This window comes from Macrobrachium nipponense, chromosome 26 (assembly GCF_015104395.2).
Source record: "Macrobrachium nipponense isolate FS-2020 chromosome 26, ASM1510439v2, whole genome shotgun sequence".
NCBI classification, from domain to species: Eukaryota; Metazoa; Arthropoda; class Malacostraca; order Decapoda; family Palaemonidae; genus Macrobrachium; species Macrobrachium nipponense.
In genome coordinates, this window is record NC_087215.1 from 2305957 (window position 1) to 2329471 (window position 23515).

The window sequence follows — 23515 nt, forward strand, 5'->3', positions numbered from 1 at the left end:
TAGACCTCCTGGTAACGTTGATGGGCGTTGCGCTACGCTGCGGGACGTCACAGCCAATTTGATTTCAATCGGCTGCAGGTGTACCTACCCGTTCGGAGGGGCGTTGTCTTCCGTAGAGTTGTCGTGATCGGTGGTGTCATTGTTGGTGGCAGGTCTTCTCATACTCGTAGGGAGGAGAAATTCTTCCTGCGTCGTATTCAGTGTAGGTTTTATTTGCTGGATGAGAAGCGCCTCCAGCAGGCTTAACCGACGGGCATCAGGGGCCTTCCCGATGATCTTCGTGTTCTGTATGATGACATCCCGGGAGATGGCCTCTTGATGTTTGGTGCGGGCGTGATTATTATTATTATTATTATTATTATTATTATTATGATGATGATGATGATGATGATTATTATTATTATTTATTTTTTTTATTATTATTCAGAAGATGAAGAACCATACTTGCGTATATGGACCAAGACCACAAAAGGTGCACTGACTTGAAATTCAAGCTTCCAAAAACAAACGTTGTGATGTTCATAATAAAAGAAGTAACACAAGATAATAGGAAATTCAGAATTAATAATAATAATAATAATAATAATAATAATAATAATAATAATACAATCCTTATTTGGTGTAACCGGACCTTCACACAAGCGTCAAACGAACGTAATCGACAAAATGAAAATGCCGCCAACGTAAACTTGACCGCGACGTGACATCTCTGTTCCGCAAAGTAAGTGTTCTCCCCCAAGTGTAAATATCCGCGACTGCATCCAATATCTTCTCAGTGCAGGTCTGGCCATCGAACGGGGCAGCCGTCACCTCTCTCCTCCTTGAACGACTTTCAGTAGAGATACGAAACTTTTGACTTTGAAAAATCGTTCGCAGTCGCGCAAGGTAAATTGAGATAACACAGTGGTTTTAATTAAGTGATATTAAGTCTTGTGTTGTTTTTTAGTTTTTTTGTGGATTACTGATAGATACTTCCTTTCGACTGAACGCCAAAATATTCTTTGTTAAGCTCGAATTTCCAGTTGTTGGCCCCTTTGGTGGGCTTGTTCCAGAAGTATAAGGTTCATCTTCTCACACTAATAATAATAATAATAATAATAATAATAATTATTATTATAATAATAATTCAAAGGAAACTCATAATCACACGAGTTAATTAAATGAAATGGAAAAGTAAAACTACAATAATATGTCTGTTTGATCTTGTTATTTAAAATACAAAGCAGAAAGCTTTAGATGACCTGCGCGGTCCTCCTTGTCAATCTGAATATAATCACTAACAGTGATCATTCAAAAACTTTGTTTATTGACTAGTTTACAAACAAGCTATTTGGAAACTAGTCAAAAAACAAAGTTTTTTATGGTCACTGTTAGTAATTATATTCAGATTGACAAGGAGGACCGTGCAGGTCATCGAAAGCTTTCTGTTTTGTATTTTAATTAACAAGACCAAACAGACATATTATTGTGAATTTACTTTTCTAATAATATTATTTTAATATTGTTAAATTCCACGGGGTGTGAACACCTCGTTTAAGTTAACCTTTTTAACAAAATTAACATTTACTCTGAACAAAGAGAAAAATCAATATCTGCAACACGTCTCAACTTCAAAATAGAACTGTTCAATATTCCACAGGAATTGTTAGATAACTTTTGTTACGTAACAGTCAAGTACTCCATCGTTACCTTGTGACAACTTAACATATTCCACTCTTCCGCTGACAAAATTTAAATTACTGAAATATTACATCTGTCAGGGAATAAAATATAAATTTTATTTTTTTATCAATTTTATGTCCGTGAGAAAATAGCAAGCGTCTAATAAAATATTTAAAAATATACGTCTGTCTGAGATAACAAGGCGTGATCTGGCACCCAGCTTACTCGGGGTGCATCCTAAAATCTACGGTCAAACAGCGCATTGGTTCATCAACGATGAATAAATACGCTACATACAGGGTGTCCATTAAGTCCCAGTACCATTACAATGAGTAAATACTTGTAATGGTACTGGGACTTTATGGACACCCTGTATTATCAAAATTAGTTGTTCTGTCCTGTTTGACATGCACATTATCTATTTTTAACTTTTTCATTCTAATAAACAAATCATCGATATCGTACCCTAAAATTCCTGTACCTTTAACTCGACGCGAAACACCTTTTTAAGACCTTTTAAGGCTTTTTCATAGTCCTTTCCTACCCCCAAACCACAATAACGACTAATTTGTAGGCTTACTCCTCGAGTAAGCGAAAATAATAAGTTTGTATAAAAAGCTTTCCCATTTTTTTCAAAATTGTACGTCAATAATCGTAAAAGCAATAAAAGATGGTAGATGCGTAAAACCTAGTTAATATAATGAAACCACATTTTGCTCAAGTTGGGTCAAATAACCTTCATTATTCCATTATATCAAGAAAGATTACTGTGTTAATTTTATATTTATGTCTGACTGTTTAGTCACGCGATGCTGAGGAATCTCTAGTGACATTCAGTAACACAATATTAACTTTCCATTGATCATGGCTGGGAAAATAGGAGTTTGACATTTGGCAAAATATATATGTATGTATGTATGTATGTATGTATGTATGTATATATACTATATATATATATATATATATATATATATATATACGCACTTATAGGTATACATGTTTATATATATATATATATATATGTATACATACAAACATACAATATACTTATGCATAATAATATGTATGTATCACACATACAACACACAACATGAGGATCTAACCAAACATATACTAAACACCACCACCTACGCACCCACGTGTCTTGAAAGACCTTCTAAGAAAAAGAAAAAGAAAAAACACATAAAAAAATGAACACTTAACCTCCTTCAGCAGTGTACCACCGCTAAAGTATGTATTGGCGTGTCGCCATAACCTTAGTGGTAACAAAGAGTACACTATATTGCCACGTGACACTCAGTCTATACAAAATATTCTGCCGGCAAGGACACTGCTTAGTTACTGTAGATTCACATCGAACCGTGCATTTGATGTCTAGGCCAGTCCCTTACGACGCTCCTAATTGGCTGTTGATGAGCCAATCACAGGGCTGGAAACTCTCCTCAGTCTCTCTCGAGAGTTCACATAGGCAGGATGTTTCTTCCATCTCTCCTGAGGGATACGTCTTTCAAACGTATCCCTCAGGAGCGATGGAACATACATACTGCCTATGTGAACTCTCGAGAGAGACTGAGGAGAGTTGCCAGGCCTGTGATTGGCTCATTAACAGCCAATCAGGAGCGTCGAAAGGGACTGGCCTAGACATCAAATGCACGGTTCGATGTGAATCTATTATAACACTCAGCTTTTCTCACTAATTATGAAGTATAATAACCTATATTTTTATTCATATTGCTTAAGACTTAAGAAGACAGGACTACTACTACTGCTATTTATTATTATTATTATTATTATTATTATTATTATTATTATTATTATTATTATTTTCACAAAATGAAACCTATTCATATGGAACAAAGGGTCAACTGACTTGAGAGTCAAGCTTCCATCGAATATCAAAATGTTCATTAGAAAGAAGTTACAAATGCTAATGGGAAATACAGAAAGAAGAAACAAATTTAAAATTTATATACATATATAAAGATAAAGAGAAATGATTTAATGAAATTATTAAAATGCAGCTGGTTTGTTTTGTTTTCAATACTTGGACGGTGACCTCAAGGAAAACATTCACACTTTTCGTATGCAAACGTCCCTTAAAACATCCGTGGGCGCTGGGGTGATGTGCTGGATACCCTCATTCCCACTTTTTTTTTCTGAAAATCACAGAGACAGCGTCAACCTAGGAATAACAAGGCGTGATCCGACCACCAGTTTACTCGGGGCGCATGATAAAATCTACGGTCAAATAGCGCGTTGTTTCACCAACGGAAATTAAAATAAATACGTTCTATTTTATTAGATATAATTTTTCTGCACTGTTTAACTTGTACATTATTTATTTTTTACATTTTCATTCTAATAAGAAAATGATAAACATCGTATCCTAAAATTCCTAAATCTTTAACTCGACGCGAAACACCATTTTTAAGGCTTTTTCATTGACTTTTCCTACCCCCGCCACCCCCAACAACAACAACAGCAAGAAGAAGAAGAACAAAAACAACAACACCAACAAAATAGTTTCTAGGCTTACTCCCCGAGTAAGCGAAAAACAAAAGCTATTATGCGGTTCCCTGAGGACTTTATCAATCCCATTCGGATTAATAATTAATTAATCTGTCTCTCAAAGGCCAGACGGGAAGTCATGCAAACGTGGACCTCTCTCTCTCTCTCTCTCTCTCTCTCTCTCTATCACCATCAAATTCCGTTGGTTAGCATGCAATGATTGACAATGCGCAAATGATGATACATGCGTGTATATAGACCATCTAAATATATATATATATATATATATATATATATATATATATATATATATATATACGTTATATATATAAATATATATATCATCTTATACAATCGAAGTACTGACAAAGGAATTTGAAATGAGGCAATAGTTTGTATGTATTTGTATATATGGCATATATGTATGTATATAAATACACACACATATATATAACTATATATACAGAAATATATACTATATACATATATATAACAACTATTCTACTACGTTGCAAGTTCCTTCATACTAACATCGACCTTTTACGATGACATACACTACAATGATTTCCAGAAGATAATGTCAAGGTTCCTATTCGTAATTCACGACCCAAAGCCACACAAAAAAAGCTTGTTTGAATTCAGGTCAATCGTCCGAGATTTCACAGCGATTATTAGTACATTTTTTTTTTTGGAGTCTCCGATTTACTTTACTGAAATGTCTACCGTCCCCTTTGATTCTGTATGCTTTAGCAATATTTTAACAGAGATGTAAGTAGATGTTTTGGTTACTGTGTAAAACATACACTCAAGTCTTCAAAAACTGCGGCTGATATTATTATTTATTATTATTATTAGTTATTATTATTATTATTATTATATTATTATTATTATTATTATTATTCAGAAGAAAACACACAATTCATTATGGAGCAAGTCCACAATAGAGGCCACCGATTTGAAATTCAAGCTCCCATAGATTATTATTATTATTATTATTAGTTATTATTATTATTATTATTATTATTATTATTATTATTATTATTATTATTATTATGTATTAGGAAAAACTCTCTATCGCGAGAGTATATATAATGTTCTAGAGGGTCCACAATAATTATACAAAAGTTGTAAGAGTCATGTATAATTTTTAAGACTACAAAAAGTTTACGAACCCTTCCCTGGGTTCATTTCTTCAGTCAAATGAACAATTAGTATACAACATGTACAGAGGTAAATTTAAAAACAAGAGTCGTTGAAGATCGTTGACACGGTCGTTAGCTCGTTAATGGGCCAGGTGATGAAGAAAGAGGCAATATTCTCCAACGATCTTCAACGGACTCTTTGTTTTTAAATTTACCTCTGTACATGTTGTAGGCCTATTGTTCATTTGGACTGAAGATGAGCCCCCAAGGAAGGGTTTGCAAGCTTTTTGTAGTAGTCTTAAAAATTATACACGGACTCTTTAATTACTTTCTTTGTATTAATGTGGCCCCTTTTAGAACATCATTATTATTATTATTATTATATTATTATTATTATTATTATTATTATTATTATTATTATTTTATTATTATTATTATTATTATTATTATTCAGTAGCATGAACCCTGTTCATATGGAACAAGCCGACTCTTAAATCTAGCTATTGACTTGAAATTCAAGCTTTCACAATATTATTATTATTATTTTTATTTAATATTATTATTCTTTTTTTTTTTTTTTTGTGGGGGGGAGTTTAATACAGTCTCCAATTCGACTGGGTGGATGATAGTGTGGGGTCCCGACCCCGGGTTGCAATCCTGCCTCCTTAGGAGTCCATCACTTTTCTTACTATGTGCGCCGTTTCTAGGATCACACTCTTCAAGCATGAGTCCGGGAGCTACTTCAGCTGCTCCAGTTTTTCCAGTTCCTTTTCAGGGATCTTGGGATCGTGCCTAGTGCTCCTATGATTATGGGTAGTACAATTTCCACTGGCATATCCCATATCCTTCTTATTTCTATTTTCAGGTCTTGATACTTATCCGTTTTTTCCCTTTCTTTCTCTTCAACTCTGGGGTCCCATGGTATACGACATCAATGAGTGATAAATTCTTCTTTATTTGTCAATCAACGCCACGTCAATCAATTATTATTATTATTGTTTATTATTATTATTATTATAATTATTATCATTATTATGTACTTAGGAAGCAGACCCTCTCTGAAGCATACTTTATTAAAAGTAATGGCTACTTCAGCAGCGTTACACTTGTAGAGATTCTTCTTTATTTTCCGAATAGCGGCTTTTTCCGTGCTACTTAAAACAGGACTAGTAGAGCGCCTACAGAGGTCATAATCAAATAGTGAAAATAGGTGTATATATTGGAATTTTACAGATAAAACTATGATACCATAGTCATGTAAGTCATTAACGATTTTCTCTCTCTCTCTCTCTCTCTCTCTCTTCTCTTCCTCTCTCTCTCTCTCTCATGAAGCAAGCGAGCTTTCGTCTGGAGCTGCCAGACATCCTCGGGCTAGGAAGCTGAGGGTGGACTGATCTTCGAATATATACACCAATTTTGACTATTTGGTCATGACCTCAATAGGCGCTCTACTAGCCTGTTTAAGTAGCACGAAAAAGCCGCTACTCGGAAAATAGAGAAGAATCTCTACAAGTAACGCTTGCTGAAGTAGCCATTACTTTTAATAAAGTATTATTATTATATTTTTATTATTATTATATTATTATATTATATTTTTTTTTTTTTTTTTTTTGCTCTATCACAGTCCTCCAATTCGACTGGGTGGTATTTATAGTTTCTTACTATGTGTGCCGTTTCTAGGATCACACTCTTCTGCATGAGTCCTGGAGCTACTTCAGCCTCTAGTTTTTCTAGATTCCTTTTTCAGGGATCTTGGCATCGTGCCTAGCGCTCCTATGATTATGGGTACGATTTCCACTGGCATATCCCATATCCTTCTTATTTCTATTTTCAGATCTTGATAACTTATCCATTTTTTCTCTCTCTTTCTCTTCAACTCTGGTGTCCCATGGTATTGCGACATCAATGAGTGATACTTTCTTCTTGACTTTGTCAATCAACGTCACGTCTGTCTGTTTGCACGTATCACCCTATCCGTTCTGATAACCATAGTCCCAGAGGATCTTTGCCTGATCGTTTTCTATCACTCCTTCAGGTTGGTGCTCGTACCACTTATTACTGCAAGGTAGCTGATGTTTCTTGCACAGGCTCCAGTGGAGGGCTTTTGCCACTGAATCATGCCTCTTTTTGTACTGGTTCTGTGCAAGTGCCGGCATTCACTTGCTATGTGGTTTATGGTTTCATTTTTCGTATTGCACTTCCTACATATGGGAGAGATGTTATTTCCGTCCATCGTTCTTTGAACATATCTGGTTCTTAGGGCCTGATCTTGTGCCGCTGTTATCATTCCTTCAGTTCCTTCTTGAGCTCTCCCCTCTGTAGCCATTGCCAATTGTCATCGCTGGCTAGTTTTTTAGTCTGTCTCATGTATTGTCCGTGCATTGGTTTGTTGTGCCAGTCCTCGTTCTGTCTGTCTTTCCTCCTGTCTCTGTATATTTCTGGGTCTTCGTCTACTTTTATTAGTTCCTTCTTCCCATGCACTCTTAGCCACTCGTCTTCACTGGTTTTCAGATATTGCCCCAGTGCTCTGCTCGATGTTGACGCAGTCCTCTATACTTAGTAGTCCTCTCCCTCCTTCCTTCCGTTTGTCGTGTTATATTAGTCTGTCCGTATTTGCTCTTGGGTGTAGTGCTTTGTGTATTGTCATATGTTTCCTAGTTTTCTGATCTATGCTGCGGAGTTCTGCCTTCGTCCATTCCACTATTCCTGTGCTGTATCTGATTACTGGCACTGCCCATGTGTTTATGGCTTTTATCATATTTCCGGCGTTGAGTTTTGACTTGAGTATCGCCGTTGTGTCTGCATATATTCTTTCCTGATCGTGTCCTTCATCTCTTGGTTTGTGTTTTATATCCCCTCCTTCCATTATTCCCAGGTATTGTATCCTGTCTCATCTATGTGATGTTGCTCCATCTGGTAGCTTTATCCCTTCAGTTCTCGTACTTTGCCTTTTTGTATCTTGACTAAGGCGTATTTTTCTATTCCAAACTCCATCCTGATGTCCCCAGATACAATCCTTACAGTCTGGATTAGGGTATCTATTTCCTTGATGCTCTTACCATACAGCTTGATGTCGTCCATGAACATCAGATGGTGATTCTGTTGCCTCTTTTCTTGAGTTGGTACCCGGCATCCATCTTCTGTAGTACTATTATTATTATTATTATTATTATTATTATTATTATTATATTCGGAAAACGAACGCTATTCATATGGTAAATAGAAAGAGACCACTTATTAAGAAAGAGAAAAAATTTAATCAAATTACTAATCACATTCTGAAAACTGTAACAAAAGATTATCAAAATACAAGAACTGTTTTCGGGTAGTTACAAATAGGAACATTTCAAAAGATATTACAGCAAGATATACATACGTATAATGACGATAAATGATAATACTGGTATTACAAAAAACAGCAAATTCCACCATATTTGGTAAGACACGCAAATGCCAAGCCTACTGACGATTGAGGCAATAATTGTCTAGTCCGCTTTCATGAATATTAATTGTTTTTTTTTTTTTTGTCCTAGATTATATCTTTATGTGCTACAAGTTTATTAAGATTTTTTTGTTCGCATAATTCCCCTAGTGAAGCAATAAGTGGGTTATGAGCGCTCGTCAAAACAATAAAATGAACTTGAAATTTATAAAGCTTAGCTCAGGTTTTGCGTAGATATTAAGTAAATGTTTTTCGAACAATTGTAGGTGTATATATATATATATATATATATATAATATATATTATATATGTATATATATATATATATGTGTATATATATTCATATTATATATATTATATATTACATATATAAATTTATGTATGTATATACTAATATATATATATATATATATATATATATATATATATATATATGATTATATATATATATATATGATGTATATATATATATATATATATATATATATATGATATTTATATATATATATATAGATATATAGAGAGAGAGAGAGAGAGAGAGAGAGAGAGAGAGAGAGAGAGAGAGAGACTGGATATGCAGAGGGAGCCGTTCTACAAGCAGGTAGCAGTCACGTGCATATAGAAGTCTATCCGTGAGAGAGAGAGAGAGAGAGAGAGAGAGAGAGAGAGAGAGAGAGAGAACTGACTGATTGAAGAGGTCCTAACTGTGCTTATGGCCGAGGGTTATTGCATATCATGGCTCTTTTACACACACACACAGGGTCTAGCTAGTGTTCATTGACCAACGGACCGTGGTTAGATATGATCCCTTTTATGAATTGGTATACTTCGTAATGTGTGTGATTTGAACCGATTTTCTTTCTTTTATGCTACTTTAGTTCAAAGTGCGGCGCGATAAGGTTAGCGGTGCCATCAATGAGGGCATACCTAACATGAACTACGTCTGCTGATATAGACAGTAGACCTAATAAGCTCAACAATCATAACATTTTCAAAGTAGGAATATGAATTAAAACAAGTTTTCTTTGAATTTTGAAGCTTTCGGCTGTGTTTAAACTTCCCTTATGTTGCAAAATGTTCTATGGGCCTAAAAAATTAATATAAGCCTTCTGAGATGTAATCTGTTACTAATGAATTTATTTGTAGAGATTACCTGTTCTTTGACGATACAATAGGATTATGATATTACAACCAGTTTCTTTGAATGTTGAAGTTTTAGGCTGTGTTTAAGCAGCCTGTACGTTGCAAAATTATTTATAGGCCTAAAACATTAATCTAAGCCTTCTGAGATGTAATCTATTACTAATGTTTTATGTGTAGAGATTAACTGTTCTTTGAGGATTGATTGTATTGAGGTGATGGCTATTAATTGAAATATAAGTATTAATATCTAGGCATCTGGAACACTTGTTCTTCAACTGGTTTAAAGTATTATTTTCTTGAAAGTCCTTCTGCTCCCTTTTGGTGTATAATTAATTCTTTTATAAAGTGTAAACTTGAAGTGCAAGAACATGTAGAAAACCTCATTTGCTATCTCGCCAGAAATTGTTAATAGAGAGACGTGAATGTTAAGTGTAAAGTAAATAAATCTAACACCTAGGTCTAGGAATAATATCTTGGCTTTGACAAAGGAATAATTGCAAAGGCGAATATTTGCAAATATGCCATCATTATTGTATTTAAGAAATATAACAAATAATTATATATGAAAATCCAAATATTCCTCTAACACATATAAAGTAAATATGTTCAAGATAATTGCATTGTCGCTACTCATTGTAGACCTACTTATGTTACACGAGGTGGTTATTGTTGCACAGACACTAATGGTGCGTCATGGCGTCACACATGCTACCCCACACACGTTGACAACGGTGGGCGCATTCTATTTTTGTAAAAACATTTTCATTTTTTTCTACGTTGAGGTGTAAAAGTAATGAAATAGGACTATTGCAAATTTTATGCTTGCTTTGGAACTGTCATTAATGTTATGACAATTTTTTTTCGTTTTTTTATTTAACATTTGAACTGAGGTTTGATGACGACTGCGTTTTGGTAAAATGCTTCAGCGATATGTGAACTAAAATTTTGAAAATGTTTCGTAAGTGTTTTTTCGAAATTTGGCTACACGTGACATTTTCTTACGGTTTTAAAATATATGACAGATTTCACTCTTTGGAAACATATTATGGCATTATTGTATGCAATAATAGCGTTTTCGCATTGAAATAATAGATAAATGTGGAGCATAGTAGGTTGCCAGTTAGTGAATTTTGAACGAAATCCTAAGGAGTCATGTCTCATGAGATTTGAGCATCACTGGTACCTAACTAGGCCGAGCGTTCGTCGCTGTATTGATTAATACCACCAAATACTTGTTTCTATATATTATCCTTTGTAGACACTACAAAATTAGCAATAAAATAACCAAAAATTACATTAACAGTCAACTGTTAAAATGATTAACAATATATGCTGCGTTCGTCTTTCGAAGCCTAGACCTATAGGTAACCTATGCACATCATCGTGTTCATTGTTGTATTGTAGTTTTGTTAAACCAACCTATTCATCTGGGACGCCAAATATTGTGTCTTTGTAGTATCTTCTGTAGGCATCAAGAATGTAAGACAAAAGATGACCGAAAAAAAAACACATGTTAATAGTCAATGTTAAAAGAAACTGTCAAGAGCGGGTTTCACTCTCCTTTCAGAGCACAAATGAAGACCTCGAACCCGTGGACAGAAAAATTCTCCCAAGAGACTAACGGAAAGGTGCACAAGCTTATTCTACCTGAAGGAGAGGAAACGGACGAAGGAAGACAAGAAATGGATGAAGGAGGGGGAGGAGGAGGAGGAGGAAGACAAGAAGACAAAATCTCTCCTCAACCGACTGGTACGGATATCCGTACTCAAGAACGCAGACCTTTGATAGACGAAAGTAGTACCAACCACATCGCTTGTCTTGATAAGGTAAGGAAAGTAAAGCTATTAAATTAGATTAAATATTGACAAGATACTTTATTAAGTTACCCGAATTAATTATTTTTCAACTTGGTTTAAACTGTCTTTTTATACGTAAGTATAACGACTTACAGTTATGGTACTACTAGTATATGCCGGCTGGTTGAGGTAAAGCAATCATGGAAGTAAAGCTATTAAATTAGATTAAATAAATAGATAAGATGCTTTATTAAGTTACCCGATTTTCAACTTTGGTTTAAACTGTCTTGTTAAACGTGAGTATAATTTTAACTACCTAGAGTTGTGGTACTACTATATGCCGCCTGGTTGAGGTAAAGCAATCAAGGTATACTACCGGAGATATTTGCTGACAATCTATAAAAGTCTTCTCTTACTCACCAATCCTTTTGCTCAATGTACGAAATGCGTTACAGGTGATGACGTTCTGTAATACTTTAATTTAGCGACATAACATTTACTTTATATATAACTTAAAACTAGTATGTTTTCCAGAGAAACCAAGTGAGCTTGTTAGAGAATCATAAGAGGAGCAATGGTAGTGTGAATAAAATTACTAATCTCTCTCTCTCTCTCTCTCTCTCTCTCTCTCTCTCTCTCTCTCTCTCTCTCTTCTCGTACATCTGAGCACACGTGAAATGCAACAAGACGACCGGTTAGACCGACGACCGCAACAAACTGGGCTGAGTTCCCGGCAATTGACCGGTATCCATGCTCAGCAACGAACCCCTGTCGCCAATGTTATAATAGATAGGTGCATTCGGCCTTGCAACATCAAGGGCAGGGGTTGTGGGGTTGGGGACGTGGGGGTGGTGGGGTGGGGTGGGAGAAAAGGTCAATGTCGGCCATAAATCCCTCTAGAACACCCAGATGCATTGTGCCGTCGCTGGGGTTGTTTTTTGGGTTGGATGCACACCGCTATAGTTCGTTTGGTCTAGAGAGGTCACGGGAAGGGGAAGGGTAGGGGTGTTTGTTGTCTACAGGGGTTGTTAGGTGGGGAAGGCGAGGGCTTAAGGATATTATGTAACACATTGTATTACGAGAATGCACCCAGAGTTCGTTTAGTCTAGAGGTTGGGCAGTTTGGATGGGGGCGAGAGAGGGGAAGGTTGTTATGGTTATTCTACATGAGGGGAGGGAAGGGGGCGGTCCTTTTTTTTTTATCTCTAACTCGTTTCAGGACGATTCCAGAACTTGTTACTTAGTTCCCTACAGGATATTATTCATTCTAATCATATCATTTCACGGTCTTGTCCATAGACTACTCAAATCTTTGAATACTGGAAAGGCTTATAGGTCTAGAGCGAAGTTCCTTCGTGATATCTAGAGCTTATAGGTCTGATGTAAGTCCCCTCCATGATGGTTACAGATATTTGCAGACGAACTTGCCTGTTATTTTACAGTCTTTATCGCCTCATTACAGGCATTGTCCATTTTGAAATCCTTGCTTGCACAAGCGGTTTTCTCAAGAGCTGATCATTCAGTGAGCTTTCTAAACAAAATTTTGAATCATAAATCTCATCCATCACCCTGAGCTTTATCATGACATGTCAAGCAAGAGCATTCATGCCATTTTTCATGGTATCTCTATGGTTTTTATCAGGTTCTGGCATATAGACATCCTTGTCAAGTAGAGTTAAGTAGTCAAATTACACAATTTCCTGTTATAGTCGTATGTTAGGTCTCTTGGCCAATATTGCAACTGCGCATAGACCTGCCACTCACGAGAGAGATTTCTAAAAACCACTAGTTCCTATCTAAGCTGTATGGCCAATTCACTTCAGTTTTGAACTATCTAGGGAGTCTATACATGCATACATATATACAAACTCAGAACAGCAAACATACAGTCAAAAATTGGAAAAAAGCTTCCTTAGTCCCAGTGGCGTCTCTTGTCAAATCTGTGTCACGATTTCGTAAAAATAAAATATGATAATGTGTATTGACTTTCGACGATATATTGAAAATTTGTTTCCGTGTGGAGTTGTTGATTAATGAATGAAATTTTTAAGACTACAAAGTAGGTTTATCTAGTCGATTAAGCTTTCTCTAGTCTATAAGCTGTCTATTGGAAGTGAATGATAGTACTATTCCCCTACAGCCGTCATGTTTTGTACCCAATTTTAAAACAAAATATTGAAAAACTGAAAAAAAAGTTATATTATAGACCTGACAACTGGAATAAAATCATTACGCCTCACATTTAATAGCCTAATTTAACTTCCTTTTATTCTCCACTTGAGCTGCATTTGTTGTAATATCTAGTTAACACTTATTCCAGACCATTTGCATTGCACTGAACCGAACTTGCATATGTTCTCTTGCGTAACAGCCATTTGCCAATTCAACTCTTACGTAACCGGGGTGTGTGTGTGTGTGTGTGTGTGTGTAATTGACCCTTACGTAACTATCTGTGAAGCTCACGTGATATATATTAATGTTCATCACTATTTAGCGTCTTATTACAGTTTTTATTTATTTATTTATGTGTTCTAAGCTTGGGTAAGCCTCAATGCGCATGTATGAAAGGATACTAGACCTATACGATTTCTGTTCAAAGGTTCTAGTTTGAAAGAATCTTAAGAGACCGAGTCTGACATCCTACCTTTTGACTAGTAATGAACTTATTTGCCACGAATTACGAATTAGTTCTCGATTCAGGAGCCTATATATATATATATATATATATATATATATATATATATATATATATATATATATATATATATATATATATATACATATATACATACCTATTACTACTGGCTTTTCCTTTTTGCTTGTACCGAATTATTTTTGCCGGAATTGATAAGTTATTCTTGCTATCTATCACCTGCATTTAAAAAAAAAGATATTCATAGGCCTATCTAAGCTATCTAGTTCCTATCTAAGCTGTATGGCCAATTCACTTCAGTTTTGAACTATCTAGGGAGTCTATACATGCATACATATATACAAACTCAGAACAGCAAACATACAGTCAAAAATTGGAAAAAAGCTTCCTTAGTCCCAGTGGCGTCTCTTGTCAAATCTGTGTCACGATTTCGTAAAAATAAAATATGATAATGTGTATTGACTTTCGACGATATATTGAAAATTTGTTTCCGTGTGGAGTTGTTGATTAATGAATGAAATTTTTAAGACTACAAAGTAGGTTTATCTAGTCTATTAAGCTTTCTCTAGTCTATAAGCTGTCTATTGGAAGTGAATGATAGTACTATTCCCCTACAGCCGTCATGTTTTGTACCCAATTTTAAAACAAAATATTGAAAAACTGAAAAAAAAAGTTATATTATAGACCTGACAACTGGAATAAAATCATTACGCCTCACATTTAATAGCCTAATTTAACTTCCTTTTTATTCTCCACTTGAGCTGCATTTGTTGTAATATCTAGTTAACAACTTATTCGACCATTTGCATTGCACTGAAACCGAACTTGCATATGTTCTCTTGCGTAACAGCCATTTGCCAATTCAACTCTTACGTAACCGGGGTGTGTGTGTGTGTGTGTGTGTGTGTAATTGACCCTTACGTAACTATCTGTGAAGCTCACGTGATATATATTAATGTTCATCACTATTTAGCGTCTTATTACAGTTTTTATTTATTTATTTATGTTCTTAAGCTTGGGTAAGCCTCAATGCGCATGTATGAAAGGATACTAGACCTATACGATTTCTGTTCAAAGGTTCTAGTTTGAAAGAATCTTAAGAGACCGAGTCTGACATCCTACCTTTTGGACTAGTAATGAATTATTTGCCACGAATTACGAATTAGTTCTCGATTTCAGGAGCTATATATATATATATATATATATATATATATATATATATATATATATATATATACATATATACATATATATATACCTACTGGCTTTTCCTTTTTGCTTGTACCGAATTATTTTTGCCGTGAATTATAAGTTATTTCTTGCTATCTATCACCTGCATTTAAAAAGATATTCATAGGCCTACTTCTTTAAAACAATAATGGAGAGTTATAAGATATCTAGGTGGAAAAAATGGAAATATATATAATTCATACTAGCTCAAGCTCAACTCCGAAAGAAAATTAGTTATAATGAAATTGAAATTATTATTAACGAGTGTAGTAATGTTTGGAAGTGGTTAAGAGGTCATGCGTGGACCTTTGATCTCTAACCAACCAACAGAAATGGTTCAGGACAGCATGAGACTGCTGTTAACTATTAAATTAACCTGTTCTTAACCATGGTTCTCTGTTTTCATGGCGTCAAAGGTTAATGACACCGGTATATGTTGAAATAATTAAACTGAACCAGTTTCAAATCGCAAAAAAATGAAAAGAATAATATAATTAAAATCATTTGCAGATGAAGAGGTTCTGAAATAAACATCAGAATGTCACAGACAATTGTTCCACTTCCTCTCTGACAGATTATGTACCAAGACTGACCAGAGCTTCTACAAAACTCCTGTAGAGTTTTTGTAGTCTCATGAGCCTAATCACTGATTTGGTTGTGGTGCTAAAAACTTTTGAAGAACAACAAAAAATCCCGTAGGATTTCTGTAGAGTCATGAACCTAATCCTCAATTATACTGTAGTGCTAAGAAATTCTGAAAAACTTCTATAAAAATTTCTGTAAGATTTCTGTAGTCTCATGACCAAATTCCTTTAATCTGCCGTAGCACTGGTCATTACAGTACCAAAGACAGGTTCCTTAGTGTGAATATAAATATAGTTCACGTAGATAACCCCATAATACTCTCAGATTAAACAATATAACATTTTTCTTTCAGAATACAAAGACGCAACCAGACACCACCTCCGGCCAGACATGCTGTCTGCCTAATAAGTGTTGCTGTAAACCAGCTTTCACCCCGTTCTGTAGACAGGTAAGTTCCTGTAGGCCTAAACCTAAATTAATTACATTGTAACTTGAGGAATCCTGTTTACAATGCCTATTACATGTGTGTGACTGTAATGTACACCAATTCTACTTTATTAATCTGACTTTTAATAATCAAAAATTCATTCTGGTGAAAGGATATCTCACAGTTTATCTCTGTAGTCTGTATCGTACTGAATAGGCCTAGGTTCGCACCTAGGCCTGGGTACATACGCTTATAAGTAATCCCTTCAATTGTATGTTATTCCCAATGTGAAGTGAATTAGATATCTAAGGTTTTTTCAAACTTAATATTTGAGAATACATGAGAAATAGATATTAAGAGGTAGTTGTAGATAAATATTTGAGAAAATATACTATATATATATATATATATATATATATATATATATATATATATATATATATCTATATAATTGAAATTATTATTAACGAGTGTAGTAATGTTTGGAAGTGGTTAAGAGGTCATGCGTGGACCTTTGATCTCTAACCAACCAACAGAAATGGTTCAGGACAGCATGAGACTGCTGTTAACTATTAAATTAACCTGTTCTTAACCATGGTTCTCTGTTTTCATGGCGTCAAAGGTTAATGACACCGGTATATGTTGAAATAATTAAACTGAACCAGTTTCAATCGCAAAAAAATGAAAAGAATATAATAATTAAAATCATTTGAGATGAAGAGGTTCTGAAATAAACATCAGAATGTCACAGACATAGGAGGAAATTTTCCTCTCTGTTTGAGAAACAGGAAATCTGGACCAATTATCTGTCCCAAAAATATGGTCAAAATGAACTAATGTTGGGTCGGTTTGTACATTTTTCTTTTTTTATTTCTTGTTAATGGCTCATATGGTGCCATCGTTGTTATGTTGGGCTTATTTTCTTGAGCGAATCCGGTAGCCAAGTCTAATTCCGTGCTAGGGTCATCAACATTAGGGCCTAATAATTCATACATATATACGAGAGTGATGTTTTCAGCCAGGTAGTCCTCCACCCACCATGGAGCCCAACAAGGGAGGGGTGTGGAATGTCACATTAATGGGCCACCCCTAGAGGTTACTTCCTGGTTATACACCTGATCCCCAGCACTTAAGGCGTCGTCAGTCCGTCGAGATGCGATACAGTACTAGGGACCAAGTTTGACATAAGACTTTCCCCTCGCTCGAACGCGTCAGGTACTTGAATTTTACGGGTGGAGTGGCATGCCGTCCAACTCCACCCTCCATCAGGTTGAAAGAGCAGTCAATTCAATAGTCCAATACCATGCCAGGGTCGTCAACGAAAGAAGAAGAAGGGAAAGGGGAAAATTTATAAGGAGGAGTAAAAAAGTTAAAGGTCCCAATGTTCAGTTGGAATCCACAGCAGACAGTGTAGCATAAAGGGCATACTCCTCTGCAGTGGATCCCTAAGCCCCCACCTCGTCAAGGAGTTGGGATCAGGGGGGGGGGGGGTGTTTTGTACAAGTGATGATCGTGGCCATATTCAAAGCATTTATAACACTGGGTTGGTCGATATTTAAATGGCTTAACCCAAACCCTAGAGTGGTCTATATCAATATATTCTGGTAAGTAGGAGCAGGTGAAAGTCAATTCAATGGCATGCTGAGTGCCTTTCAATTTTCTAATTTTAATGACATATGTAGGACACATTTTTAATATTTCCTCCTCTTCAAACTCATATATATATATATATATATATATATATATATATATATATATATATATATATATATATATATATATCATTGATATCTATATATATATATATATAATATAGTTATATCTATATATATATATATATATATATATATATATATATAATATATATAATATATATATATATATATATATATATATATATAGATATAATATACTATATATATATATATATATATATATATATATATATATATCTGTCAACGGGTATTTGTACATAGATATTTGATAAATAAATATATCTTCCAGCTAGCCAACGTGGTAGCAACCTCATATATAAATCCTTATGGGTATATGTTATTCCCAGGGTAAAATAGATTCCACATTGACGGTTATTTTGACTTAATATATGAGAAAATATATAAATATATATATTTTCCAGCTAGCCAACGTTGTAGTTTACAAATATTTATTCTTGGTCGTGTTATACACGGTGTGAAAGGAATCTAGCATTAAGGGATGGTTGTGTTTGATGTTAGAGAATTATTACAACATAAATATACGTAAATATACGTAAATACTTTCCAGGTAGCCAACGTTTTAGTAGCCTGCTTGGCAGGTCTGTCCGTAGGGACTATCCACGCGTTTCCTGCAGTTTCTCTGCCCCGGTGGGAGGAGGCTGGCTTCGTCCTCACAACTGCTCAGACCACCTGGTTCGGTGAGTAGGCCTACAATGCTAGGTTAATGACTTAGCAACACCTGTTACAGGTATATCTTTTTATAACTCGGCAACAACTGTTATAGGAGTATTTCTATGACGTGAATAATACAGGTAATTTTTTGTGTATCCAATGGGTAACTAATTACCAATTGGGTTCGGTGAGTCTAAGGCCCAGTTACTTAGAAAAACACGTTTTATAGGCCTATGTTTTTATAGTTCTCTTCGGGGCCTAGGCCTTATATGAAACTAGTTAGATATAAATTTGTCTTTATTCATATATTTTGGTATAAAATTGAAAGCTTTCGTGGTCTAAATGATGTTTCAGATAACAGAACATTCGTACCAGCAATCTAACTACGAGTACTGGCTGCATGGTGTAAAATCTCTCTCTCGCTCTCTCTCTCTCTCTCTCTCTCTCTCTCTCTCTCTCTCTCTCTCTCTCTCTCTCTCTCTCTCTGGCTATGAGGATGATTGCAGAGATCTGCATCCAAAAATATGCAAAAACCTAAAAGAAGGAAAAGGATGTAAGTTCGACAAAAAATGTAAATATATGCACCCTGTAGCCATGAATCATAATCAAATAAATAATCAATCACGTAATAAAATCCAAAATAAGAAAGAAACAAATAAAGAGAGGATAAGAATATCAGGTAAAAGAAAAAAGCAATCCATCAACGAGATATGCAGAGATGTCAATTCAAAAATTATCCAAATCCTCAGCTCCAAGATTCTACTCAAGAGATAATAACTGTATTTATTATGCAAGAGGATATTGCAGATACAGGATAAAATTGCAGATTCAGACACAAAATGAATAATTATGATGAAGGAAGATCAAATATTATGAAAAGTTGATTTTTTAATGTCAGAATTTCTGGAAATGAAAAAAAGAACAACATACCAGAACATGGAAAGAGACATGGGAAAATCCTTCTTATTACCAATTAAATGAAGGAGAAAACACGCAAACCATCATAGTGATGAATGCGCAGGGTTTAGTTACGAGTAACTCAAAAGAAAAATAGAGTACTTAGAAGAACTAACCCAAATTGAAAAGAAAATAGATATAATGAATATAAGTGAAACCTGGTATTCCCAAGAGCCTGGGAATGATGATCAAATAAAAGGGTTCCAAAACTTATAGATCAGTAGAAAAAAATAGGAATCAAGGGGGAACTGCAAAACATAGGGAAAGACAAAAAACAAGGAAAAAATATATGAGAAATATAGTAACTCAGAATGTGGAAACTAAGAGCGGTAGAATTTAGAATCTGAAACAAAAATTAATTGAACATAGTAATATATAGACCTTCCTAATACTAAAGAGTTTGACTTAATAATAGAAAAATTGGATGATATATGTAGAAATCACAAAGACTGGACTATTCTCCTATCTGGAGACTTCAACTTTCCTTTCGTAGACTGGAAAGAACGAATAGGAGATTGTGGTTGTACTTATACATATAAAAAAAGAGAGTAATAGTAGTGCAGAAGATAAGAGGCAATTCGAAAAGCTATTAGATATCATACTAGAATACAACATTCAACAAATAAATCACCTGCCAACAAGAAAGGAAAATACTTTAGACCTAGTATTGTGAACGAGATGAATTATGTTAAAGAAATAATAATTTAATAATGCGAGTATTTCAGACCATCAATGTCATAGGAATTAAACAGTCCATTCGATTCCAAAGCAAGTGAAAACAGAGATAAGCAAGAAATAAAAATGAAAAAAGTGGGAAGGATATGGAAAATACTCTACAGTAAAAATATAAAATGGCAGAAATAAATGAAGAATTAAACACAGATGGATAACATTTTGTAAGTGATGACATAAGGGTAAATACGGAGTATTATATAAAATATTAGAGAAAATAGTGGTAAATATATACCGAGAAAGAAAAGTAAACATCAGTCAGCATACCAAGAGACAGAAGGATCTTGTTCCAGAAAATCAGAAAGTGGAAAAAAGGTCTTGCAAAGAAAAGATGCATGGAAAGTTATAGAACTAAAAAGTAAGATAGAAAATGCAGAACAAAAGATATTACAATCAAAGAAATGAAAAACGGGACTTGGAAGAAAAAACCCTAATAAATATCAAGCAAAACCCCAAACCTATTATACTCATACGCGAAAAAGATCAATAAAAGAAGAATAGAATGGCCCTCTAGAATGAAGGGAGATTAACGAATGGAAAAAAAGGAAATTTGCAACATATTGGCAGAACGATATAAGAGAGAATTCACCTCTAGAATAGATAATGAAGATAATGATATAGAAGTAAGGGACGAAAATAGTGAATATTTAGCTCACATAGATATTAATGAAGCTGATATTGTGCAGGCTATTAATGAAATTAAAAGTGGAGCTGCAGCAGGGCCTGATGGAGTTCCTGCTATTATGTTAAAGAAAGTAGTTCATTCTATCGCAAAGCCACTTGTAATATATTAAGACAAAGTGTAGATACAGGCAAGATTTATGATGAGCACAAATTAGCATATATTACCCCTACTTTCAAAAGTGGATCAAGACTAGAGGCAAGTAATTATAGGCCTGTGAGTCTAACATCACATATTATGAAAGTGTATGAAAGGGTAATGAAGAAAAATATTATGAAACATTTAATAAAAAATCATTTGTTTAATATAGGACAACATGGTTTCGTACCCGGAAAAAGTACACAAACCCAACTGTTAGTCCACCGAGAGAACATATACAAAAATATGAAAAGCGTAAATGAAACAGATGTGGTTTATCTACACTATGCAAAAGCTTTTGACAAGGTAGACCATAATATATTAGCGAAGAAAATTAGAAAACACAATATCGTGGATAAAGTAGGAAGATGGTTAAAAGAATTTTTACCCAACAGAAACAGATAGTTATTGCAAACGATGAGAAATCAGATGAAGCCAAGGTAATATCCGGTGTGCACAAGGTACTTGTGTTTAGCTGCAATACTGTTTTTTATTATGATTGAAGACATTTAGGACAGTAATGTTAAGGATTCGGTAGTGATAGTTCGCCGATGACACAAGAATAAGTAGAGAAATTACTGTGATGAAGATAGGAATGCTCTACAAAGAGACCTTAACAAAGTATATGATTGGGCAGAGGTAAATAGGATGGTATTTAACTCTGATAAATTTGAATCAATAAATTATGGAGACAGAGAAGGAAAGCTATATGCATATAGGGGACCTAATAATGAGACAATCACAAATAAGGAAGCAGTTAAAGACCTTGGTGTGATGATGAATAGGAACATGTTATGCAATGATCAAATAGCAATTCTATTGGAAAAATGTAAAGCAAAAATGGGAATGTTGTTACGGCTGTCAAAACAAGAAAAGCTGAACACATGATTATGCTTTATAAAACATATGTTCGTATGTCCACTTGAATATTGCAATATGATATGGTACCCACACTATCAAAAGGATAGTCACACAATAGAGAGTGTACAAAGGTCCTTTACAGCTAGAATAGAAGTAAGTTAAGACCTTGACTACTGGGAAAAAACTACAATCCTTAAAATTATATATAGTCTAGAAAGGAGAAAGAGAACGCCACATGATAAATTCAGGCATGGAAACAGATAGAAGGAATAGCAGAAAACATCATGGAACTAAAAATATCAGAAAGAGCAAGCAGAGGTAGATTAATAGTGCCCAAAACTATACCAGGAAGAATAAGGAAAGCACACAGGACATTAATCCACTGCGCACCAGCATCGATAATGCAGCGTCTATTCAATGCGTTGCCAGCTCATCTGAGGAATATATCAGGAGTGAGCGTAGATGTGTTTTAAGAATAAGCTCGCTGACCCAAATATCTAAACTGCATCCCAGACCATCCAAGATTGGAAGATGCAAAATATACCGGAAGATGTACTAGCAACTCTCTGGTAGACATTAGAGGTGCCTCACACTGAGGGACCTGGGGCAACCCGAACAAAATGTAAGGTCTGTAAGGTAAGGTCTCTCAGAATGTCTTGAGTTCTAAATTTGAAAGGCTTTCCCAAAAGTTTTTCATTATTACTACATAAATACATGTTCAAAACGAACGTTCCTCTCTCTCTCTCTCCTCTCTCTCTCTCTATCTCTCTCTCTCTCTCTCTCTCTCTCTCTCTCTCTCCCTCCTCCAGCGCCAGCAAGAACTAATCAGTCAATCTCTCTCTCTGTCTCTCTGTCTGTCTGTGTCTCTCTCAGGCCAGCAAGAACTAATATCTCTCTCTCTCTCTCTCTGTCTCTCTCTCTCTCTCTCTCTCTCTCTCTCTCTCTCTCTCTGTTTTTCAAATGTTACTTATAAAACGTACCATTTTTTATTAGCCTAAGAAAACTGTAGAGTTTCCTTCTTAAATCAATCTACCACCTGATTAAAAAAAAATACGTTTAAACACCAAAAACAGCGTGTGGCTGCTTTGCTAGCGGTTGTTTCGTGAAAAACCACCTTTCCACAACCCACTACTATCCCTCTCCTTCACAAAAATAACAAATTTACAACATT

The 23515-nt window shown here is 34.9% G+C and overlaps 1 protein-coding gene across 1 annotated transcript in view; it reads left to right on the forward strand.

Moving 5' to 3' along the window:
* The first annotated feature begins 741 nt into the window (after positions 1–741).
* LOC135199960 (facilitated trehalose transporter Tret1-like) overlaps positions 742–23515 on the forward strand; it is an 82579-nt gene continuing 59805 nt past the window's right edge. Inside the window, exons 1-4 of the mRNA XM_064228086.1 lie at positions 742–885; positions 11465–11723; positions 16513–16608; positions 18871–19000. Of these exons, the coding sequence (XP_064084156.1) occupies positions 11472–11723; positions 16513–16608; positions 18871–19000 (478 nt within the window). The 5' untranslated portion in view covers positions 742–885; positions 11465–11471. The remainder of the gene's footprint in view (positions 886–11464; positions 11724–16512; positions 16609–18870; positions 19001–23515) is intronic.